At 43.0% G+C, this 25,579-nt stretch overlaps 2 protein-coding genes across 5 annotated transcripts in view; one reads left to right on the top strand and one right to left on the bottom strand.

Annotated features, from left to right (window-relative positions):
* The window catches only part of LOC110535527 (NEDD4-like E3 ubiquitin-protein ligase WWP1), a 58,222-nt gene extending 45,567 nt beyond the window's left edge, over nt 1–12,655 (top strand). For all 3 annotated transcript variants that reach the window (XM_036935226.1, XM_036935224.1, XM_036935225.1), the window contains exons 12-23: nt 3,031–3,115; nt 3,253–3,381; nt 3,691–3,763; nt 3,884–3,955; nt 4,261–4,349; nt 4,556–4,715; nt 4,829–4,962; nt 7,160–7,300; nt 7,687–7,912; nt 8,836–8,932; nt 9,156–9,228; nt 9,400–12,655. In XM_036935226.1, coding sequence (XP_036791121.1) covers nt 3,031–3,115; nt 3,253–3,381; nt 3,691–3,763; nt 3,884–3,955; nt 4,261–4,349; nt 4,556–4,715; nt 4,829–4,962; nt 7,160–7,300; nt 7,687–7,912; nt 8,836–8,932; nt 9,156–9,228; nt 9,400–9,499 — 1,379 coding nt within the window. In that variant the 3' untranslated portion in view covers nt 9,500–12,655. The remainder of the gene's footprint in view (nt 1–3,030; nt 3,116–3,252; nt 3,382–3,690; nt 3,764–3,883; nt 3,956–4,260; nt 4,350–4,555; nt 4,716–4,828; nt 4,963–7,159; nt 7,301–7,686; nt 7,913–8,835; nt 8,933–9,155; nt 9,229–9,399) is intronic.
* Nucleotides 12,656–17,425: 4,770 nt separating this feature from the next.
* rmdn1 (regulator of microtubule dynamics 1) lies at nt 17,426–25,521 on the bottom strand. Of its 2 annotated transcripts, XM_021620576.2 has the most exons (10): nt 25,239–25,521; nt 24,164–24,269; nt 23,893–23,980; nt 23,347–23,506; nt 22,486–22,575; nt 22,335–22,390; nt 20,308–20,395; nt 18,953–18,983; nt 18,236–18,369; nt 17,426–17,687 (listed from the first exon to the last, which is right to left on the bottom strand). In XM_021620576.2, exons 1-10 carry the CDS (start codon nt 25,368–25,370, stop codon nt 17,643–17,645), a joined length of 930 nt encoding a protein of 309 aa, XP_021476251.1. In that variant the 5' UTR covers nt 25,371–25,521; the 3' UTR covers nt 17,426–17,642. The 2 variants fall into 2 exon arrangements, 1 of the variants encoding a protein (XP_021476251.1); XR_002475265.2 differs by lacking the exon at nt 18,953–18,983.
* Between the last annotated feature and the right edge of the window lie 58 nt (nt 25,522–25,579).

The following is a 25,579-nucleotide window of genomic DNA, read 5'->3' as shown; positions in this document are numbered from 1 at the left end:
AGACGTGTAGGAGGGCAACAACCCAGCAGCAGGACCGCTACCTCCGCCTTTGTGCAAGGAGGAGCAGGAGGAGCACTGCCAGAGCCCTGCAAAATGACCTCCAGCAGGCCACAAATGTGCATGTGTCTGCTCAAACGGTCAGAAACAGACTCCATGAGGGTGGTATGAGGGCCCGACGTCCACAGGTGGGGGTTGTGCTTAAAGCCCAACACTGTGCAGGACATTTGGCATTTGCCAGAGAACACCAAGATTGGCAAATTCGCCACTGGCGCCCTGTGCTCTTCACAGATGAAAGCAGGTTCACACTGAGCACATGTGACAGACGTGACAGAGTCTGGAGACGCCGTGGAGAACGCTGCTGCCTGCAACATCCTCCAGCATGACCGGTTTGGCGGTAGGTCAGTCATGGTGTGGGGTGGTATTTCTTTGGGGGGCCGCACAGCATTCCATGTGCTCGACAGAGGTAGCCTGACTGCCATTAGGTACCGAGATGCGATCCTCAGACCCCTTGTGAGACCATATGCTGGTGCGGTTGGCCCTGGGTTCCTCCTAATGCAAGACAATGCTAGACCTCATGTGGCTGGAGTGTGTCAGCTGTTCCTGCAAGAGGAAGGTATTGATTCTATGGACTGGCCCATCCGTTCCCCAGACTTGAATCTAATTGAGCACATCTGGGACATCATGTCTTGCTCCATCCACCAATGCCACGTTGCACCACAGACTGTCCAGGAGTTGGCGGATGCTTTAGTCCAGGTCTGGGAGGAGATCCCTCAGGAGACCATCCGCCACCTCATCAGGAGCATGCCCAGGCGTTGTAGGGAGGTCATACAGGCACGTGGAGGCCACACACACTACTGAGCCTCATTTTGACTTGTTTTAAGGACATGACATCAAAGTTGGATCAGCCTGTAGTGTGGTTTTCCACTTTAATTTTGAGTGTGACTCCAAATCCAGACCTCCATGGGTGGATACATTTGATTTCCATAATTTGTGTGATTTTGTTGTCAGCACATTCAACTATGTAAAGAAAAGTATTTAATTCATTCAGATCTAGGATGTGTTATTTTAGTGTTCCCTTTATTTTTTGAGCAGTGTATTATTTAGCTCCTTTGGCTTTGATGCCTCATGTTTGAGCAAAGCTCTGTTCAAGTAGTGTGATTTTGCTCTGATCTGATGGGGGTGTCAGTGGACTGGCTGAATGCTCTTTTTTTATTTAACTAGTCAAGTCAGTTTAGAACAAATTCTTGTTTAAAATTACGGCCTACCAAAAGGCCTCCTGCGGGGACAGGGGCTGGGATTAAAAATGAATATAGGACAAAACACACATCACGACAAGCGAGACAACACTCTTGGTTAGGGCGTGTAAGTAGGGAAGGGCTTGTAAGTAAGCATTTCACTAAGTTGTATTTGGCGCACGTGACAAATCAAAGTTTGATTGAAAGAGACCTAAGACGACAACATAGCAAGGCAGCAACTCATGACAACATGGTAGCAGCACAAAACATGGTACAAACATTATTGGGCACAGACAACAGCATAAAGAGCGAGAAGGTAGTGACAACAATACATCACGCAAAGCAGCCACAACTGTCAGTAAGAGTGTCCATGATTTGAATGAAGAGATTGAACTCTCCAGTTTGAGTGTTTGTTGCAGCTCGTTCCAGTCGCTAGATGCAGCTAACTGAAACGAGGAGCGGCCCAGGGATGTGTGTGCTTTGGGGACCTTTACCCGAATGTGACTGGCAGAACGGGTGTTGAATGTGGAGGATGAGTGCTGCAGTAGATAGCTCGGGGGGGGGGGGGGGTAATAAATAAGCAACAACCAGTGGGTCTTGCGACAGGTATACAGAGATGACCAGTTTACAGAGGAGTGTAGAGTGCAGTGATGTGTCCTATAAGGAGCACTGGTGGTAAATCAGATGGCCGAATGGTAAAGAACATCTAGCCGCTGAAGAGCATCCTTACCTGCTGATCTATGAATTGTCTTCGTAATCTAGCATGGGTAAGATGGTCATTTGAATCGGGGTTAGTTTGGCAGCTGGTATGAAAGAGGAGCGATTACAATAGAGGAAACCAAGTCTAGCTTTAACTTTAGCCTGCAGCTTTGATATGTACTGAGAGAAGGACAGTGTACTGTCTAGCCATACTCCCAAGTACTTGTATGAGGTGACAACCTCAAGGTATAACCCTCTGCGGTAGTAAACACACCTGTGGGGAGAGGGGTGTTCTTCTTACCAAACCACATTACCTTTTGTTTTGGAGGTGTTCAAAACAAGGTTAAGGGCAGAGAAAGCTTGTTGGACACTAAGAAAGCGTTTGTTGTAGAGCGTTTAACATAAAGTCCGGGGTGGGGTCAGTTGCGTATGAGACTATCATCCGCATATAAATGGATGCGAGAGCTTCCTACTGCCTGAGCTATGTTGATGTAAATTGAGAAGCGTGTGGGGCCTAGGATCGAGCCTTGGGGTACACCCTTGGTGACGGGCAGTGGCTGAGACCGCAGATGTTCTGACTTTATACACTGTACTCTTTGAGAGAGCTAGTTGGCAAACCAGGACAAAGGCTCTGAGAGACTCTGGGTTGAGATCAGTGATAAAGTAGTCTACAATACTACTGCCAAGAGATGAGCTATATGTGTACCTACCATAGGAGTCCCCTCGACGCCTACCATTGACTACGTACATTCCCAGCGTCCAACAGAGCTGCAGGAGTTATGACACGTTTAGTTGGTTATGTTGCGTCTAGGGGGCATATGTGGGTGGGAATGCTGTCACCTCCAGGTAGGCGTTTGTCCCCCCGTGTGCTGAGATCATTTCCTTATTTAATTTGCCAGATGTAAAATGTTAATGTTTTGACGAATTTAATAGTGGGTTAGGTCTGCTCTGTACCAAATTAGCATACCCCCAGAGTCTCTTTCCTTTTCCACACCTGGTAGTTTGGTGGATGGGACTACCAGCTCACTTTCTCTCTCTACTTGCATGTTGATGATGTGTGAGCTAAACCCGTTCTGCCCCCCCCCCCCCCCCCCAGAGCGACGTGTGGACTCCAACGACCGGGTGTACTTTGTCAACCACAGCACCAAGACAACACAGTGGGAAGATCCCCGCACACAAGGGTGAGCACAGCTAGCTCTGTGGCAACGCCATGTCCTGCCATATTGATCTGATAGTATCTAACAAAAACTGAATTTAGTAGTCTCTCTCTCTCTCCCCTTTAATATTCTCGCTCTTTCTCTCACCCCCCTCTCTCCAGGCTCCAGAATGAGGACCCTCTTCCTCAGGGTTGGGAGATCCGGTACACGCGGGAGGGCGTCCGCTACTTCGTAGATCACAACACTCGGACCACCACCTTCAGTGATCCGCGCACAGGGAAGTCCTCTGTGTAAGTAGTGGACTGAACTCTTGATTTTTTTTGGGGGGGAGCTGTACTTATGACAGACTGGGCCTGTTTAAGAGCAGCTGCTCATAAAACAGTCATTAGTTACCGTGTCTTGTGATGCAATGAGCAGCAAACCTCTCTGCTTGTTATTGTTTAATTTACATATTCAAGAAAACCACCATCTCAGATCTTTTTGGATATTTTTCCAGTTCATTATGGCTTCATCAAACAATTCTTCTGGCCACATGACAATGATTAGTTATATCCTGTTACTGTGTCCCTGACCTCTGACCTCTGCCTCTCCCTCCTCAGCACCAAAGGCCCACAGATAGCGTACGAGCGCAGCTTCAGGTGGAAACTAGCACACTTCCGCTACCTCTGTCAGGTATTATTATGCTCCCTATGTTCTTCTGTTTGGATTGTTTTAGTTTGGATGAAGGGATGGTTGTTTTGCACATTCCAGTCACGTTTTGATTTCACAGCCACCTTTTCTTTCTTTCTCCAGTCCAACGCACTCCCCAGCCATGTTAAGATCACCGTGTCTAGGCAGACGTTGTTCGAAGACTCTTTCCAACAAGTAAGAGTTGGTCTTCGTCTGTGTGGAACCGGTTGTAAGAACATAATATACAGGAGACACACAGACAGCAACACACAAACACACGTACAGTTCCTTATGGCATGTCACATTGTTCCTCACTGACTATCATTTGTGCAACTCAAAGTAAGAATTGTATTATTACATGTGATAAGTTGCAGGAGGATGATTGTGTTTTAATATTATGGACTATGTTACCCCTGCCTGCAAACCACATTTCACTCTGGGTAAAATGTTTTTACAGTGGCCGGTTCTCTGTAGGCCAATGCTAGTATTTGTGTTTCCAGATTATGGCCCTGAAGCCTTACGACTTGAGGAGGAGACTGTACGTCATCTTCAGAGGAGAAGAGGGACTGGACTACGGTGGCCTAGCCAGGTCTGTCACAACCACTCACATGGCAGTTGCACACAATGACAATCACCCTTTAGTCTTTTAGGCCATTTCTGTAACCATATGCCTGTCAGTAAGATTATTCTAGACTTTTTGAAAGAAACATGCACAGTAAAATTATTTGTCCCAAATCTTTTTTTTTTCTTCCATTGCCAGTCTTCACTTCTGACTCTCTCGCGTTGTTCCCACAGAGAGTGGTTCTTCCTGTTATCCCACGAGGTGCTCAACCCCATGTACTGCCTCTTTGAGTACGCTGGCAAGAGTAACTACTGTCTGCAGATAAACCCAGCCTCCACCATCAACCCTGACCACCTCTCCTACTTCTGCTTTATAGGACGATTCATAGCCATGGTACAACACACACACACTCACACACACTGAGATCATGTACATAGTCTTGCATACACAAACACTCCTTCAGCAGAATCATGTGAACATTCCTGGTCTCTCTCTCCTGTCCACAGGCCCTCTTCCACGGGAAGTTCATCGACACAGGCTTCTCTCTGCCGTTCTATAAACGCATGTTGAACAAGAAGCTCATCATCAAAGACCTGGAGTCCATCGACCCTGAGTTCTACAACTCTCTGATCTGGATCAGGTAGGCAGACCTACCGCTCTCGTCACCCGTCCTGGCCAGGAACCACAAGGTTGTGGGTTCCATTCGCACAGGGATAAAAGCATCTGCTTACTGGCATATACAGTGCAGTCGTAAAGTATTCAGACCCCTTGACTTTTTCCACATTTTGTTACGTTACAGCCTTATTCTAAAATTGATACATCCCCCCCATCAATCTACACACAATACCCCATAATGACAAAGCAAAAACTAAAACATCACATTTACATAATTATTCAGACCCTTTATACAGTACTTTGTTGAAGCACCTTTGGCAGCGATTACATCCCTACTGCATGATGCTGCCACCACCATGCTTCACCGTAGGGATGGTGCCAGGTTTCCTCCAGACATGACGCTTGGCATTCAGGCCAAAGACTTCAATCTTGATTTCAAAAGACCAAAGAATCTTGTTTCTCATGTTCTGAGAGTCTTTAGGTGCCTTTTGGCAAACTCCAAGCGGGCTGTCATGTGCCTTTTACTGAGGAGTAGCTTCCGCCTGGCCACTACCACAAAGGCCTGATTGGTGGAGTGCTGCAGAGATGGTTGTCCTTCTGGAAGGTTCTCCCATCTCCACAGAGGAACTCTAGAGCACTGTTAGTGACCATCGGGTTCTTGGTCATCTCCCTGACCAAGGCCCTTCTCACCCGAATGTTCAGTTTGGCCGGCGGCCAGCTCTAGGATGAGTTTTGGTAATTCCAAAATTCTTCCATTTAAGAATGATGGAGGCCACTGTTCTTGGGTATTTAAATGCTGCAGTAATGTTTTAATAACCTTCCCCAGATATGTGCCTCGACACAGTCCTGTTTTGGAGCTCGACAGACAATTCTTTCAACCTCATGGCTTGGTTTTTGCAATAACATGCACTGTCAACTGTGGGACCTTTATATAGACAGGTGTGTGCCTTTCCAAATCATGTCCAATCAATTGAATGTACCACAGGTGGATTCCAATCAAGTTGTAGAAACATCTTAAGGATGATAAGTCTCATGGCAAAGGGTCTGAATACTTATGCAAATAAGGCATTTCAGTTTAAATTTTTTAAACCTGGTTTCACTTTGTCATTATGGGGCATTGTGTGTAGAATGCTGAGATTTTTATTTTATTTAATACATTTTAGAATAAGGCTGAATGGAGCGTAACAAAATGTGGAAATAGTCACGGTCGGAATATTTTCTGAATGCACTGTACACTGAGTGTACAAAACATAACTCTGCTCTTTTTTTTTGGACTGAACAGGTGAATCCAGGTGAAAGCTATGATCCCACCTGTTAAATCCATTTCAATCGGTGTAGATGAAGGGGAGGAGACGGGTTAAAGAATAATTTAAGCCGAGGCATGGGTTGTGTATGTGCCCCCTTCAGGGGGTGAACAGACCAGACAAAATATTTAAGTGCCTTTTGAACGGGGTATGGTAGTAGGTGCCAGGCGCACCGGTTCAAGTGTGTCAAGAACTGCAACGCCGGTGGGTTTTTCATGCGCAACAGTTTCCTTTGTGTGTCAAGAATGGTCCATCATCCATAGCACAGCCAGCCAACTTGACATAACTGTTGGAAGCATTGGAGTCAACATGGGTCAGCATCCGTGTGGAAAGCTTTCGACACCTTGTAGTCCATGCCCTGACGAATTGAGGCTGTTCTGAGGGCAAAAGGGGGTGCAACTCAATATGAGGAAGGTAATTACCCATTTGAATCATTGACTACCAAACCCCTAAGCAATTTTCTCCTATGTAGGGGTAACAACCGTGTGGTCTAGAGATGTACTTAGTTTATTCCTCAGCCACCCTTAGCGGGTCAGAAGAAACCGTAAAGCATCCAGTTTTCAGGGATACAGCATCACCTAGATAGTATTTTTCCCTGAAAACCGGATGTGGGGGCCCAGGTCAGGCGTTTTATTTTACGCCTGCTTACTACATTGTTCGTCCATAACGTTCTCCCTGTCTCTCCAAGGATAACAACATCGAGGAAATCAACATTGGTCCTGCGCTAGCCAGCGTACACTGTGGTGCTCTCATCTCCAGGGATAACAATATAGACAAGTGTGGGGCTAGAGATTTATTTCTCTTTTAACATTGGACCTGAGAGCCTTGAGTCTGTGGTCCTTCACTTCAGGGATAATAACTTCCTGCAGTGTGGTCTAGAGATGTGCTATATATAATGGTGCTTGTCCTTCATGACAGGGATAACAACATCGAGGAGTGTAGCCTAGAGATGTACTTCTCTGTGGACATGGAGATCCTGGGGAAGCTCACGTCACATGACCTGAAGCCTGACGGCAGCGACCTCCTGGTGACGGAGGAGAACAAAGAGGAGTACATCGGGTAAGGAAGTGACGGACCGATCACAGAGCAGCTTGTTCACGGCGACGCAGAGGCATCCAATGATATGCAATGAGCAATTGTGCCCATGTATTTTAGTATGATGTTAACATGGTGATAATAGTGCTGCCGCTTAGTGACGTACATCCTCATTTTGCTAATCTTACTGCTGTTATAATGGATTTTTTTGCTTCAAGGTACTTGCAATAGATATTCTCCATTGAACAAGCTTTTGAATCCAGGACTGTGCTAAACCTGTGTCCTAAACTGGCCTGATATTAACTAGCTAAATATTTGTCATCTTTGCATTCCTTACATTGCTCAAACCTGAGGCTGCTTATGATTATAAGGATGAGACCCTAACTGTCACTACATCATGTTTCCTACAGATTGATGGCAGAGTGGCGGTTCTCCCGCGGCGTGGAGGGCCAGACCAAAGCTTTTCTGGACGGCTTCAACGAGGTGGTGCCTCTGCAGTGGCTCCAGTACTTTGATGAGAAGGAGCTTGAGGTGATGCTGTGTGGCATGCAGGAGGTGGACCTACAGGATTGGCAGAGAAACACTGTCTATCGCCACTACACCAGGAACAGTAAGCAGATCATCTGGTTCTGGCAGGTAGGTACATCCAATCCCTTAAGGTCATGGGTTCAATCTCCGCGACGGCCTTTCCTTTAGGTGAAATGCCTTTCTTTCAAGCTCTAAACCCAACAATGCAGTAATCAATAACAATGTCATGCAAGAAAATAACAAGGTAATACAAAAAAGTAGGCAAGCATACTATTTACAATGAGCAGGGATACTGGAGTGCCAGAGGTAGATGTGTATTGAGGTAAGGTGATCAGGCATCAGGATATATGATAAACAGAGTAGCAGCAGCATATATGATTGTGTGTAGAGTCAGTATAAATGTGTGTTTTTAAGCAAATTATGGATTGTGTGTGTGTGTGCTGGAGTGTCATTGTGTCGGGCCCTGTGGGTGTGTTTACAGTCTAAAAATAAAATCCAATCGTCAACTCTCATAATCCGTGTAGCCATTTTGTTAGCTATTTAGCAGACTTATAGCTTGGGGATAGAAGCTGTCCAGGAGCCTGTTGGTGTCAGACTTGATGCACCGGTACCACTTGCTGTGCAGAAGCAGAGCGAACAGTCTGGCTTGGGCCTTCCTTTCACACCGCCTGATATAGAGGTCCTGAATGGCAGGGAGCTCGGCCCCAGTGATGTACTGGGCTGTCCGCACCACCCTCTGTAGTGCCATGCAATCAAGGGTGGTGCTGTTTCCATACCAAGCAGTAACGCAGCCAGTCAAGATGCTCTCAATGGTGCAGCTGTAGGACCTTTTGCCAAAGTTTTCCAACCTGCTGAAGGGGAAAAGGTGCTGTCACGCCTTCTTCACGACTGTGTGTGTGGAGCATTTTAAGTCCTTAGTGATTTGGACACTACCTGCCCTGAATTCCCATATGTTTTTGTACAGGTATGTTGGTAAGGATGTGTTATGTTGTCGCAGTGTTAATCGTCTGTCTGTGTGTGTGTGTGTACAGCTGGTGAAGGAGGTGGACAACGAGGTGCGTCTGAGACTCATGCAATTTGTTACGGGGACCTGCAGACTGCCTCTAGGGGGCTTCGCTGAGCTCATGGGTTAGTGACACACCCACGACTAACCTTCATGTCCACCGATATGGGGTTGAACAATTAGTCAGGATTTATCTATGTGCCGTTCTGGCTCGGAGAAGGCTTGCTTGTCCTAGACTAAATTACCCTCTTCTGTGGAGAACGTAGGTAGTACTGGGGGAAAGGGCTATTTAGTTCAAGTATTTGCAGTGATTTATTTTGTTCACCATCTTTCTCTCTGTCTCTGTAGGTAGTAACGGTCCCCAGAAGTTCTGCATTGAGAAGGTCGGAAAAGACACTTGGCTCCCTCGGAGTCACACTTGGTGAGTGGTCCAGATCCACGGCAACATCCTGCTTGTAAATCAAATCAATGAATGATGTTTCAATGTCAAATAGTAATGTGTTGGGTGTAAGTCATGTCATACTTGAATACAATGACTGTTTCTTGTTTTGCTTTCAAACTCAATTACTGGATTTTTGCTTATTTTCTTTAGCTTTAACAGGCTGGACTTGCCCCCGTACAAAAGCTTTGAACAGCTGAAGGAGAAGCTGCTCTTTGCTATCGAGGAAACAGAAGGATTTGGCCAAGAGTAGAGAAAGATGTCTCGCTCTCTACCACAGTGTATCCAGCCATGTAAAACAACAAATGAAACATTGCACACAACTACCAATGTACATAAGCTATTTTGTCATTTTAAAAACCAAATCTTGATTCACAACCTCATTTTAGCAATCCCCCTTATACTATACCCCATAAAATATGCAAGAATTTCAGCTTTTCCTCCGCTTTTAAAAACTGAAAAATCTATGTATGATTCTTATTTTTTTCTCCCCTTTTTGGCTGGTTTTTAAAAGGAGACTGAAAACGTGGAGAGGATTTTATAGTTGAACCATAACTTATGGCTCTAGTTTTATAGAGCTTTTAAGGGTGATTGTAGTGTTTGGTCCGGTGCCTGGGTTTTTTTGGACCTGTAGTTGTGATTGTGCTGCGCTTGCATGGCTGCCTCCAGAAAAGAGGAAGACTGCCTCCAACCCCAACTGCACATCCACTCCTATCAACTTAAGCCAGCTACCCATCAGCCTGTCAGTATTGTCGTTGAATAAAAACCAGTATTCAGTAGCCCTGACTCGAGTCCCCTCCAACTCTGCACCAAGATAAGAGTATGGAGATTAAAGGTCCAATGCAGCTGTTTTTATCTCTATATCAAATCATTTCTGGGTAACAATTAAGTACCTTACTGTGATATTGTTTTAATCATTTTAAATTTAAAACAAAACTAATAGCTTCTTAGCAAAGAGCAATTTCGCAAGGAAGAATTTCACTGGGACTATCTGGGTGTGGTTCGAGATGGGTGGGGAAAACTGTAAATAGCTGTTATTGGCAGAGGGGTTTGGAACTTAGTGGTCTATTAACCTATTTACAGCAGGATGACGTCACCATGGAATACCGAAACGGGCAGAAATTTCAGGCCGTTCTTTTCAAACAGCCCTTACACTAAAAGGGCATTATAATTTTCACAATATTATTCCAACCTCATAGTGTGGAGATGTATATTCATAAAAACAAGAATCACATTTTTGACTGCACTGGGCCTTTAAAGTCTGGATGAGTGGATGGTACCTTCACGTGAGATTATCCAGTCTTGTTGTACCTTGGATTATGTGTAAACTTGGCGCTGTCGACTAAAAGGAAACGCTTACTTTTTTTCTGGGCTCGAGAACCAACAGCCTTTACTGTCGAGATTTGTGAAAACATGACTCAAGGAGAGGACGGTCATCAGTTTTTACTCCGTGGTTGTGTGTAGCCTACACAGGTTTGTTGCTTCAGAAGAGGACATGGATCAAATAAGTGGTTCCATTTTATGAATGAGTTAATGGGACCCCCCTTTTTTTTTTTTGGTAGTAGTTGCCTGATAGAATGGTACTTGCGTAGAGATCCTATACTTTTGAATTCTAGGACCCCGATGGGTGTTTGTTACTGTCAGTTTGTGTACACCAGCTCTGAGAGACATGTTGTGACTGAGTGGTGTTGACTGGTGGCAGTGGTTTGGGGTTGGGGGCTTCTAGGTCTCTGCTGCAGTGGCAGGTTTATCACTGGCACTTAAAACTTTGCTTTGCCATGGCACTGCACCTTGCTACTCATATCATTTACCTGCCTATTTTAATTTATTAAGTCATGTTATTTTTTTCTTTTTTGAGAGAGAGATTATATAGCCTTTGTCTCAAATGCTGTATGTTCACCCGAAGCAAAGCAGTTGCTACTAATGGAGAGAAATAAACACGAAATGAAAATAAGACATTTAGTTATGGATGTATCTATCTCCTGTGGCCATTTTTTTTTATTTCATTTTTTTGCAAGTGTGTGTGGTGCACGAACTCCCTTTCTGGGATAGTAAATTGATTAGTTAATTGACTTTCCCTGCTAAGAATGTTGATCTGTATGTCACATGCATACACCAGAAATGTCAGTACCAGAAGTGCTTCCTCATGCTAGTTGCTACCCACTAAATGAATGCTCATGTATTCAGCAAAAGATGTCCAAAAATGCTGTAAAATCACAATGTTTCCTTGCCATGAACTTTTTTCTTACTCATAGACTTAGTAGCTAAGTAACTGAGCAGCCTTCTGAAGGGACAATGATTGTTAGTGTTACGCAGTGGATATCCCACCTTGAAACCCTACAAGGTCATATGCATCATCTCTGTGCAAGGATGATAGGTGTTCCAGCTCCCTTGAGCTATAGTGTGGTATTGTGCCATTTGACGGTCAAATAGAATAACCTGCGATAACCTTCTGCAGTGCAAACCCCCTAAACCCCACCCCAGTGCAAGTTCTTCCATTGATGGCAAACCCCACACCATGCCAGTCCAAGTTCTATTAGTATGTCAGCAACACATTACCTGCCATGCCAACCTTGATGCTTTTAGGCTGTCCTTTTCTTATTTTGCAGATGTTTATTTTTTTGTTGACATTTTTCTCTCTTGAAATGTGAAATCTCTACCAACACTTCTGGTGCTTCTTTTGTTTTGATTGTCTGGTGAGGGAGGGACAAGCCCTAGCCCATCAGCTGTGACAAAGCAGTCTGCGTTGAAATCTGTCCTGACCACTGCAAACCATCATTTAGATTAGTTAGAACTTCACCATGAACCTATGTCATGTGTCTATAACATCTATTCACTTCCTATTGGTGAGAGGAGGAGGGATGGCAGAGGAAAAGGAGCATTTGTGTAAACTACCCTTGTCTGAATGACAGGCGGAAATCAACCCGCCACCTAATGACATGCTTCCTTTTGAACCAATCGAAGAAATCAATTGTAAATGAACAATGTAAAAAAGTAAAGTACTTAATAATTATTCTTCAGAGCCTCACCAACATCGACAGACGGGCTCTGTGACGCCTCACTCATATCAGAGATGAATTGTAACATATCGACGTAGATGCACACTGTAAAACACCTAATACTACACTGTACAGAGCGCGCCCCCCCCCCCCCTCTACCGGAGACTATAGAAAATGCATTGGTCTGCTTTAACCCTTGTCAATGAATGACGAAGATTTATGAGACAAAGAAATAAACCCATACCCCTCATGCTTTTCTGTTTTGAGAGACGTGGGGGTGTCTGAGGCCTTCTGCTCAGGATTCAAACCTGTCACCCATTTTTGTTCTTAAAAAACATGTTTTTTTTTTTTTTGGTTGGGTCTTGCCTGTGGAAAGAACCATATTTAATAAATATATCTGACCTTCTTTACAACTGGGTTTGAGTTCATTCAAATTATTGTGAGTGAAACTGCATAGATTTAAGGCCATGGTTGGGACTGAATACCATTTCAACAATGAATTGACCACAACTGACTGTTAGTTTTCCACAATTGTTTACAGGTTTGCTGACTCTTGAGGCTATTTTCCCTAAAACACAAAATGCAAAACTCTACAAATCTCTAGCAAAAGCAAACATTGCATTCAAAACTGTTATTGCAAAAAAAAATCAATGACAGGTCATTTGAATAGTTGAAGTCGGAAGTTTACGTACACTTAGGGTAGTGTCATTAAACTTTTTTTTTTTTTTCAACCTCCACAAATTTCTTGTCCTAACAGACTTCCCAAAACTACAGTTAACATCTACTTTGTGCATGACACACACTTTTTCCAACAATTTTTTTTGACATATTTCACTTATCATTCACTGTCTCACAATTCTACATACACTAAATTGACTGCCTTTTTAAACAGCTTGGAAAATTCCAGAAAATGTCATGGCTTTAGAAGCTTCTGATAGGCTAATTGACATTTGAGTCAACTGGAGGTGTACCTGTGGATGTATTTCAAGGCCTACCTTCAAACTCAGTGCCTCTGCTTGACGACATGGTAAAATCAAAAGAAATCAGCCAAGACCTCAGGAAAAAAAATTGTACACCACAAGTCTGGTTCATCCTTGGGAGCAATTTCCAAATGCCTGACGGTACTACGTTCATCTGTACAAACAATAGTACGCAAGTATAAACTCCATTGGACCACGCAGCCGTCATACCGCTCAGGAAGGAGATTCGTTCTGTCTCATAGAGATGAACGTACTTTGGTGTGAAAAGTGCAAATCAATTCCAGAACAGGTCCTTGTGAAGATGCTGGAGGAAACCGGTACAAAAGTATCTTTATCCACAGTAAAACAAGTCCTATATTGACAACCTGAAAGCCATTATGTTTGGGGGAAAAAGGGGGCGTCTTGCAAGCCGAAGAACACCATCACAACCGTGAAGCATGGGGGTGGCACCATGTTGTGGGGGTGCTTTGCTGCAGGAGGGACTGGTGCACTTCACAAAATAGATGGCATCATGAGGTCGGAAATTATGTGGATATATTGAAGAAATATCTCAAGACATCCAGTCAGGAAGATAAAGCTTGGTCGCATGGGTCTTCCAAATGGACAATGACCCTAAGCATACTTCCAAAGTTATGGAAAAATGGCTTAAGGACAACAAAGTCCAGGTATTGGAGTGGCCATCACATAGCCCTGACCTCAATCCTATAGAAAATTTGTGGACAGAACTGAAAAAGTGTGTGCGAGCAAGGAGTCCTACAAACCTGACTCAGTTACACCAGCTCTGTCAGGAGGAATGGGCCAAAATTCACCCAACTTATTGTGGGAAGCTTGTGGAAGGCTACCCAAAATGTTTGACCCAAGTTAAACAATTTAAAGGCAATGCTAACAAATACTAATTGAGTGTATGTAAACTTCTGACACACTGCAAATGTGATGAAAGAAATACAAGCTGAAACAAATTTCTCTATTTTGACATTTCACATTCTTAAAATAAAGTGGTGATCTGACTGACCTAAGACATGGAATTTTTAGTAGGATTAAATGTCAGGGATTTTGAAAAACTGAGTTGAAATGTATTTGGCTATAGTGTATGTAAACTTCCGACTTCAACTGAAGATCTGTCTACCAACCAACAACATACTGATGTGCTCAACACAAAACACTACTATGAATAGCCCATCAGTATGTTTATGCCTTTTCAGTGTTGCACTGTAGCCGGTTGAAAAAGATTGTTACTCAAATGTAGATAAAACAAAAGCAATACAGTGAGACACACTTATTTCCAAAATGCAGTATTTTTGAACACTTGTGTTTTGTTTGTAACACTTTCCATACCCAACAGCGGAAAAACATTCAGTCAGAAAGGGTTTTCTGTACAAAAATAAATTGAGTGGTTCATTCTTTCAAACTTGAAAGACAAAAACACTTGCAAAATGTAAGAAAAAAGAGGCTGCCTCCAATTTTGGTCTGGCCACAGCACCTCATCTAGATCACTAGCGATATTCTCCCTGGCTAAACAGCTGGGAAAGAATCTTCTGGAGTGACGGATCCAGCCGCCGAAAGCCCCCACATCGACTTCACCATATGCGTCCTCCATTGCCTCAGCAAAAAAAGTTATGTCCACTCACTTTCAACTGTGTTTATTTTCAGCAAACTTCATGTAAATATTTGTATGAACATATCAACAGCTTAGACATAAACTGAACAAGTTCCACAGACATGTGACTAACATAAATGGAATGTGTCCCTGAACAAAGGGGAGGGGGGGGGGGGTCAAAAGTAACAGTCAGTATCTGGTGTGGCCACCAGCTGCATTAAGTACTGCAATGCATCTCCTCATGGACTGCACCAGATTTGCCAGTTCTTGCTGTGAGATGTTACCCCACTCTTCCACTAAGGCACCTGCAAGTTCCCGGACATTTCTGGGGGGAATGGCCCTAGTCCTCACCCTCCGCTGTTGGATCGAGATCCGGGCTCTTCACTGGCCATGGCAGAACACTAACATTTGTCTTGCAGGAAATCATGCACAGAACGAGCAGTATGGCTGGTGGCATTGTCATGCTGGAGGGTCATGACAGGATGAGCCTGCAGGAAGGGTACTGCATGAGGGATTAGGATGTCTTCCCTGTAATGCACAGCATTGAGATTGCATGCAATGACAACAAGCTCAGTCCGACGATGCTGTGACACACCGCCCCCAGACCATGACGGACCCTCCACCTCCAACTCAATCCCGCTCCAGAGTACAGGCCTCAGTGTAACGCTCATTCCTTCGACGATAAGCGCGGATCTGACCATCACCCCTGGTGAGACAAAACCGCAACTTGTCAGTGAAGAGCACTTTTTGCCAAACCTGTCTGGTCCAGCGACGGTGGGTTTGTGCCCATAGCCGACGTTGTTGCCGGTGAAGTCTGGTGAGGACCTGCCTTACAACAGGCCTACAACCCCTCAGTCCAGCCTCTCTCAGCCTATTGCAGACAGCCTGTGCACTGATGGAGGGATTGTGTGATCCTGGTGTAACTCAGGCAGTTGTTGCCATCCTGTACCTGTCCGGCAGGTGTGATGTGCGGATGTACCAATCCTGTGCAGGGTTTGTTACACGTGGTCTGCCATTGCGAGGATGATCAGCTGTCCGTCCTGTCTCCCTGTAGGGCTGTCTTAGGCGTCTCACAGTACGGACATTGCAATCTATTGCCCGGGCCACATCTGCAGTCCTCATGCCTCCTTGAAGCATGCCTAAGGCACGTTCACGCAGATGAGCGGGGACCCTGGGCATCTTTCTTCTGGTGTTTTTCAGAGTCCTTAGGCCTCTTTAGTGTCCTAAATGTTCATAACTGTGACCTTAGTTGCCGACCATCTGTAAGCTGTTATTGTCTTAACGACCGTTCCACAGGTGCATTGAACAAGGATGGGAAACGGTGTTTAAACGCTTTACAATGAAGATCTGTGAAGTTATTAGAATTACCTTTTGAAAGACAGTGTCCTGAAAAAGGGACGTTTCTTTCTTTGCTGAGTTTATTTACTTGAACATATTCATAGCACTGCTCTTCAGGTTGGCCTGAACTCTCTGCCCAGCCTCCCTCATACTCAATTCACAGTTATTTATTTTATTGATTATTTTACCAGGTAAGTTGACTGAGAACACAGTCTCAGCAATGACCTGGGGAATAGTTACAGGGGAGAGGAGGGGGATGAATGAGCCAATTGTTAACTGGGGATTATTAGGTGACCGTGATGGTCAGATTGGGAATTTAGCCAGGACACTGGGGTTAACACCCCTACTCTTACGATAAGTGCCATGGGATCTTAAATGACCCAGAGAATCAGGACACTCATTTAACATCCCATCCAAAAGACAGCACCCTACACAGGGCAGTGTCAGTGGCCTGAGGTATTGGGATATTTTTTAGACCAGAGGAGACAGTGCCTCCTACTGGCCCTTCAACACCACTTCCAGCAGCATCTTGTCTCCCATCCAAGGACTGACCAGGACCAACCCTGCTTAGCTTCAGAAGCAAGCCAGCAGTGGTATGCAGGGTGGTATGCCGCTGGCTAATACGGTTGAGCACATGGTCAACCAATGTGGCCCTGATCTCATCTGAGACAACTGTCCTTCCTCATCCTCCTCTCACTCCTTCAACTCTAGCTCTTGCTTCCCCACTGACTTCCATTTTCCTCCAAAACAGGAGAGCTCATCTGTGGCCTTTTTATAGTGCTAAAGCTGATTTCTAAGTGAACAATTCAGCAACTAGTGTTTATATCTGTGAGGAGTGGGTGTTGCCAATTGGTGTATAGAGCTTGGCATTGTGATTGGCGATGCTTTCCAAAGGGACTAAAGACATTTTTATTTTGAATGTTGTGCCTAATGTAGAGAACTGTGTGTAGTGTTTTGCAAAAAGTGTGATGTAGAATTGAAAACTGAATGTAAAGCAGGAATTGTGCTTGCAATTTTGCAGACTTGGTTTAGGGATTTGGTACATGAGTTTCAGGTTTCGGTGATTGCGTTTCAAGTTCCAATTTTAGTATGTAAACAATTGGGAAAAACTGTAATATTTGCATGGAACACATTGAATCCCATTCATTGACCGCATATTGGGATTTTAAAATCAGACACCCATTCAACTTTCTATTTACAAAGACAATAAAATGCCTGCCTGAATGTTACAATCCCAAGCTATCACAACAGACTTGATACGCATATTAAATTAAAATAACGTTTAATTAAAGTTAAATCACAGCATCTGTAAATCACTATACACAGGTTAGTGGAAAAGCATGTATCATTTCCTGTTAAGGCCGTACATTATAGCCTATGTACACTCTTGCGTTAGGAACAAAAATATGCATATAGTAGATAGACATAGATTACACCTATTATCAACACAGTGCACTCTTGCCTCCGTGTGACTAGGTCATCTTATGCACTGAGCTTCTTTAGAAGGTCAAGGGCTTCTTTATGGACCTATGAAGAACAGGAAATAAACAAATTATCTCCTATACAATCAGAGTATACTGTGATAATGGTGCGTTCACGTGCTGTGGGAGTTATCTGAAGTTCTGAGTTCCGACTGGGAAATTTCAATTCACACCCTCAAAGTTGTTGTGGGAAACTCAGAACATGTTGTGACATTTCAATACTGATCTTTCAATCAAAAGATGACAACAAATCAGTTTGGCTATTACAAACTTGTCAATGTAAATGAATTCTGGCTAACTTGATTATTAGCAAACTTAGCTTATCTATCTAGCTAAAATGTTATTGGTTGAATAATTTTTCCGACTTTAAAAGCACTTGAATATAATGTCAGACTTGCAACTTTTTTATTGGGAAGATTCCCACTTCCGGCGAGCACGTTAATGTACAATTAAAATACAGGTAACAGTTATAGGGCCGGTTTCTGGACACAGGTTAAGCATAGTCCTGGACTAAAACACCCTTTCAATGGAGATTCTCCTGGACCATGTTAAATATGTGTCCAGGAAACCGGCCCGCACAGTATTGCATTTTACCTCCTTGTCTTCCTCTGTGTGAGGGGGGTAGTCCCGTGCCTTTCTCAGCCAGAGCACAGCATTCCCCTCGTCCTTCAATGACATGTAGGACTTCCCCAGCATAAGTAGATTCTTACTGTAGAAGTTTGGGTCCACTATGGAAAGATGATCAAATGAGAGATAAACGTTGACTTGTATTGCATAAAATTTTGGCTTTAGAAACACAGACGGAACAATGAGACAGATATTTCATAGAATGTATAAGTGTGAAGCATCCGGTTGGCGTTTCCACTCACTACCAAATATGGTGATGAGAGGAAGCCCAGTGGCCGGCAGTGGGAAAAGATGGAGCGAGAGAGATTTTTGCAGACATAATGCTAATTTTCTCATCAATTAAAGATTTGATTTCAATACAGTTTTCTGTTCCCAAAACTAAAATCTCTTACGAACAGAGTGGAATAAGTTTGTTAGATTTTACCGTTTGACAAAGTTTTAAAAATTGCGTTGATTAGAAGGAGTTCAAGGGTAAATTGGGTGATTGCACGTCAGTGTAGGCGTTCCCTAACGGAAATATGCAAATACATGCTAGAACGTGCCAATAGGATCTCGCTAGCTCATGCTTTGCCCCCTCCTTGCTTGTTCTGCCTACTATGACTCATTTATTCCTATTGGAAACGACAGGCTGTGGTCTATCTTTACATTGTATTGTGTTAAAATGTTACATTTAGAACAACGAACCTTCTTCAGCTTTCAGGAAGAAAGCCAAAGCCTGAGGTGAAACAAAAATGATAGTCAAACATGATGCCTTACATTTTTCAATGATCTTGTACTGTTCATATACAAAGAACTGTGGGTAAAAAATAAGTATGACATCACGGATCTGTCCCAAATTGCCCCCTATCACCTATATAGTGCACTTATTTTGACTAGTACCAATAGGTCCTGGTCAAAAGTAGTGCATACAGTGAGCTCCAAAGGTATTGGAACAGTCCAATGTTCCATCTACTGCGCAGCTCACCTCAGACTGCCGCACAGAAGAAATATGAGCCAGCACAGAGAAGCTCGAGATTGAATTTCACTCAACTTTCTCAACCTTTCACTACTGTGGCAATTGTGATCGAATCAACACAATATTAGCCACATTCAATATAACATACCGAAACACAACTATTCAGGATTTATTATGCAAAACGAACTATGCAAGAGATTTTACTGTAAGCAGAGCGCAATGGAGTAGGATTCTATTGCATTGACAGGCACGACCTGCTGCATAACCAATCAGAGCTGCAGTAGGCCTATATGTAGCCATTGCCATATATGGATCTGTGCCATTCGTCGTGTGTAGATGCGCTTGTTTTGAGATCAAAGTGAGAACTGCATATTCTTAGCTAGTTAGTGAGTTATTAGCCCAGTTCTAGTCAACAATGGGGGAGTGGTTGCTGCCAACAAGTGCATAAAAGGTGTGCATTTCTAGCCATCTTTCAAAAGCGAGTCGGGCTTTTCTATGTCTTAGTGTTGTATTTTGAGACGTCTTGAATAAACTAAGTAGCCAATAGGCAGAGCGTAACAATTTGTTTGATTCTCTGTAATAATGGTATGAGAATAATAAAGAATTTTATTTTGTAAAGTGGTTTCTTGCATCAAATACAACATTTCAGTCAACTCCTCTGAAGGACAAGTGGATAAACAGGTTAATGCATGTTTTTTTTCTTCTTCAGAAGTCTGATAGGATGTAGGCATTGAACACTACACATTGGCTGCTTCTGTAGGCTGAATGATAAAACAGTTATTTCCATGTTAAAATGTTATGGGATGTGTTTTTCTCCATTGTTTTTGATGGTAGGCAACTGCTCAGCCTACATTATGATCAAATAGCCACAGTAGCCTACTTGGCCACTGTTAAAACAAACTTAAAGTGGGTACAGCCTCAGTGTTCACAGTAAACCCGTGCTGAAAGTTGCACAGAATTTTCATACTGCTCAAGTTTGCACTCATTGACAGTGACACATTTTCAGCAATGACGTGTCACTGTGCCAATACTTTTGGAGCTCACTGTATATAGGGGATAGGGTGCCATTTAGGATGTAACACACCTCTTCGTATGTAGCAGTGGGAGGAGAGGCGAAGATCATGGCTGCCACTTTACGTTGATACCACGCCAACTCAGCGAAGGCAAAACACCTAAATGAGAAAACAGGCTGTGTCACTACCCCATCATTTTGATATTGTTTTAGACAGGAAACGTGTAATTATTGGGAGACTTTTGACATCGAGAGGGGTACTGAAGGGGTACTGAAGGTACTGACAGTTGACCAAGCTGGGCCTCAAACCCCTGAAAACCTTGTTGCCATGTGTGGTCTGGAATCGGGAGCTTAGACCACTACCCCAGACTCCGGCAAAACAGGCTATGTATCTTTAGACACGGAATAAAAACTTGCCGAAGAAGTAACAGTTCATTTTTATATACACTATCGTTCAAAAGTTTGAGGTCACTTAGAAATGTCATTGTTTTTGAAAGACCTTTTTTTTGTCCATTAAAATAACATAAAATTGATCAGAAATACAGTGTAGACATTGTTAAAAAAAAATTGTGGAATATGTTTATGGAATATCTACATAGGCGTACAGAGGCCCATTATCAGCAACCATCACTCCTGTGTTCCAAGTTTATCATTTTAAAAGGCTAATTGATCATTAGAAAAACTTTTTGCAATTATGTTAGCACAGCTGAAAACACCAGTCTCAACCTCAACAGTGAAGAGATGACTACGGGATGCTGGCCATCTAGGCAGAGTTGCAAAGAAAAAGCCATATCTCAGACTGGCCAATAAAAATAAAAGATTAAGACGGGCAAAAGAACACAGACACTGGACAGAGGAACTCTGCGTAGAAGAACAGCATCCCGGAGTCGCCACTTCCCTGTTGAGGTTGAGACTTGTTTTGCGGGTACTATTTAATGAAGCTGTCATTTGAGGACTTGTGAGGCATCTGTTTCTCAAACTACACACTCTAATTTATTTGTCATCTTGCTCAGTTGTCCACCGGGGCCTCCCACTCCTCTTTCTATTCTGGTTAGGGCCAGTTTGCGCTGTTCTGTGAAGGAAGTAGTACACAGCGTTGTACGAGATCTTCAGTTTTTTGGCAATTTCTCACATCAAATAGCCTTCATTTCTCAGAACAAGAATAGACTGATGAGTTTTAGAAGAAAGGTCTTTGTTTCCGGCCATTTTGAGCCTGTAATCGAACCCACAAATGCTGATGCTCTAGATACTCAACTAGTCTAAAGGAGGACAGTTTTATTGCTTCTTTAAATCAGTACAACAGTTTCCTGCTCTGCTAACAATTGTAAAAGGGTTTTCTAAAAGGGTTTTCTAATGACTAGCCTTTTAAAATCATAAACTTTGATTTGCTGACAACTCCTGTAACACAGGAGTGATGGTTGCTAATAATGGGCCTATATACACCTATGTAGATATTCCATTAAATTCCAGCTACAATATTCAATTACAACATTAACAATGTCTACACTGTATTTCTGATCAATTTTATGTTATTTTAACGTACAAAAAATGTGCTTTTCTTTCAAAAACAAGGACATTTCTAAGTGACCCCAAACTTTTGATCAGTAGTGTACATAATTTCCATAATAAATAACCTACACTGAGTAAACCAAACATTAGGAACACTTTCCTAATATAGATCCCCTTTTGCCCTCATACCAACTTCAATTCATTGGGGCATGGACTCTACAAGGTGTCAAAAGTGTTCCACAGGGATGCTGGCCAATGCTGACTCCAACGCTTCCCACAGTTGTGTCAAGTTGGCTGGATCCTTCTTAATACACACAGGAAATTGTTGAGCGTGAACCCAATTCTTGACACAAACCGGCACTTACTACCATAACCGTTCAAAGGCACTTACATTCTTTGTCTTGCCCATTCACCCTCTGAATGGCACACACACACAATCCATGTCTCAAGGCTTAAAAATCCTTCTTTACCCTGTCTCCTCCTCCTCATCTACACTTATTGAAGTGGATTTAACAAGTGACATCAGTAAGGGATCATAGCTTTCACCTGGATTCACCTGGTCAGACTGTCATGGAAAGTGTATAACTCACCAATAACCCAAGATATGGATAGATGTGGCATCTTTAGGATTTAGCTCGATAGCCCTCTATGGAAGATACATTTTCTTTTAGAATGCTGCCAATATTTAAATTAATAATCATATGATATGACATACTGTAAATTATTTAAAAAAACACTTACCTGCAAATGTTCTTTAATGATGTAAGAATTTCCTATTTTTACTTTGACCCCCTCGTAATCGCCTATGTCACTGAGGCACACTGCATACCACTAACCAAGAGAGAGATGAGGGATATAGAAATTAGAATACCCACATAAATACTGCAGGGGCCGACCAGGGTGCCTAATCCATGACCAAGATCGTCATCCATATTCTCACATATATTTGCTTATGATTAGCATTAATATGATTAGCCTGCTTAATTGCTTGCGCAACTTAAACGGTCCGAAGTATTTTATAAATCTCCAATTGTATTCCATTATCAGAGGATTCTAGGTCTCAAAAACAGAGAATCCTACCTTGCACTTGGTTAACTGCTGAATTTTCCCCTTGGTGCCAGTAAACATGACAAAGTAGCAAATGTTTCACTGTTCAATTGAAAGTTGTATCAGTTTCCTATGAACCAACGTCTGTACTGATGCATGTATACATAATTCAGAATTACTATATAATCTTGAGACACAGAAGAATAATTAAGATTTTTTGCCAGCAGCCCATGAAGACATTTAGCAATGATATTTTCACTGTGCTATTGGCCTTGGCTTTTTTAGCCTCTGTGCTATTAGGGTTTGAATTGTCACATGACCACCTTTCACCAAAGCTCTATTAGAATGTTTACCTCAACCGGACTTGTAGCAACTTGTCCACTTGGTCGATAGCAGCAAACCAGGCGTTAACGGATTAATCTTATTACAGTAGCCCCAACATTATGAAGGCAAATGAGCCTGATCAAAACCATGATTTAGCTTAGTTTCACAGCAGTAATAGTGTAGTAGGTTCTCTTCAGAGATTCAATGAGAAGAAACCATAGGCGTTATTACTTTGTGTGCTGCGAAGCAGGCCTCATTTTTCTCCAGGGCCTTCTTGGCGTATTCAAACGCCTCAAAGGTCAGCCTCTTCTTCTCGTCAGCAGCAATGTGAGCGAGGAGGGAGAGGTCACGAGATGCCCGCGCCAGCCTCCACAGGAACTCCGCATCATCACTGGACACACAAATATTTTATTTCCAAAAATGTCATTGCTGAATGGTCAGTAGAATATAGTGGGACAGAAAGAGAAAGAACATTTTAACAGTATTTGGAGGGCATTCAGTGTTGTTTTAAGGATTAAGTCTTCTGACCTCGATTGCTGAGTTCCTGAACGGTACTGTAGCTTTGTCACGGATTTTTACTCGTTAGTACAAAGACCTCAAACTGATGCCTAAACAGTGAGACAACCTGACTTGCAAAATCGTTCTGGATCCCAGCCAAACCCAATCAATACATACTACCATTCTGTTTTTGCAATGGTCACTGTCGGTCTGTCTGTCTTATACACATGCAATGGACAGCACATGCCTTAACATGTTTATGAAATACAGTAGGTCTACCTGTCCTTATACTGTAGCAGAAGCTGGTAGAGTTTCTCTGTCTCCCCACAGCTATACAGGTAGTCTGCTTGTTCCACAGCCTCTTCAGCTAGAATACAAAATAGAGGTGCCATTAGATAGAGAATCTGGATAGGAAAAAGCCCCAAATCATACATTTGCATGTTTAATCAGGAATGTTTGTCTGATTCAATAGCTGTATCCCTTTCAAATTATTTTGATATTACATATAATTAAAACCATTCTGAATTACTAATTTCCAGGTGGTGTGTACCTTTTTCCAGAGCATGGACCACAGTTGCACTCTGCACCCTCCTGTAGGCTTCCACGCCTAGATAAGATAGTACTGGTAAGGTGAGCAAGAATGCAGTTCTTCCACCCTGCACCAGAGAACGGAACAGACAGAGGTAGTTGAGTTGAAGACATAAAACACTTGTCAATGTCAGTCACAGCCTGATAAAACCAGATACGACTAAAGACTGCTTCACAAGACGTTATATGCTCAGTAGATAGACCAAGCCTATATCAAAAGTTCCACCACAGTTACCTCTCTGGCTAGTCTATATTAGACCCCCTGCCCGCCCCCCGCCTTTCACTACTTGTGAGGAATACACATTATGTTTTTCATACTGGCTCAGGTCCCTCTGACAGAAAGTAGCCCTACCGAAAGTACCCGAGTCACAACAAATGCAGAGCAACAATTCTGAGGGAGAATTTCAATTGCATACTCCTCGCGTCCTTGCCTCCTTCTCAAAACCCATTGGAGAAGGTTAGAGGTGCAGGACCTCTGACTTTCTCATCCAATGAGTTTTGAGAAGGGGGTGAGGAGAGAGGACACAGGGATGATATTAACTGAGATTCTCCCCTAATCAAGGCAGTAGGCCCCTTGGCCTATTTATTCAAGACACACTGTTGTTGTTTGTCTTGGAACCTGTCCAGGCTTTGCAGGGGAGAAAATGTATTGTATTCAAGTAATATCAAATGAACACAACAATAATAATGACGATAACAAAAAATCTATATTGTCAAATGTAATTTATACTGTCATGTTCATTCTGTGTCATGTGCATCCTATTGTCCTTTCAATAGTGATACTGAACAAATGTTAAACAATGTGCAGAGACAATCGCATCACATAAGAATACCCTACCTACTGTACTGTGTAGCCCTACTGACCTTTCCCCTACATCCATTCAGATCAGGATAGTGTATCTAGTTACTGCATGTTTTACATAGATACTTTCAACAAATAGCCTACCACTCTGGTTCTATTCTACCAGGCGCATGTAACACTTTCACACCAGCAATAGGAGAAACTGGGCGGATGAAGTAAATTGAGGTTTATTTACGTTAATAGTTGAGGTATTGCTCCTGAAAGTAGTCAAGTATTGTCGATGATATCCTCTGATCTTGACGGCTTTACAAGCAGGTGCCGATAGCACAGTCCGGGCAGCAAATCGCATGAAAGTTGCTCCTGCCATCCTTCTCCCTAATCAAGTCAAGAGCTGAATGATCACTTCTAAATCTGAGCCGAACAGCCTGGACTTTGAAATGTAAGAACACGATACAAACGTGGGTCATTCAAGATCGCAATTAGCGAAAACGTAGAGAAACAACACGAACTTCAAATCAGGTTGTTGTAACGATTGGTCGGGCATTTTTACAGTTTAACTTGTATTTCCCACAGTAT

The sequence above is a fragment of the Oncorhynchus mykiss genome, chromosome 11 (genome assembly GCF_013265735.2).
Source record: "Oncorhynchus mykiss isolate Arlee chromosome 11, USDA_OmykA_1.1, whole genome shotgun sequence".
NCBI lineage: Eukaryota > Metazoa > Chordata > Actinopteri > Salmoniformes > Salmonidae > Oncorhynchus > Oncorhynchus mykiss.
The sequence above is the reverse complement of the archived record's forward strand: the minus strand, read 5'-3'. Positions and strand labels throughout refer to the sequence as shown.

Excerpts from the sequence above, each read along its gene's own strand:
- rmdn1 (XM_021620576.2), bottom strand. The coding sequence starts at position 25,370 with ATGGCAGGAGCAACTTTCATGCGATTTGCTGCCCGGACTGTGCTATCG. Across the intron at positions 22,576-23,346 it reads CCTGCTTCGCAGCACACAAA|TGGTATGCAGTGTGCCTCAG; the intron begins GTAATAACGCCT and ends TCTCTTGGTTAG. Across the intron at positions 22,391-22,485 it reads TCATTAAAGAACATTTGCAG|AGGGCTATCGAGCTAAATCC; the intron begins GTAAGTGTTTTT and ends TATCTTCCATAG.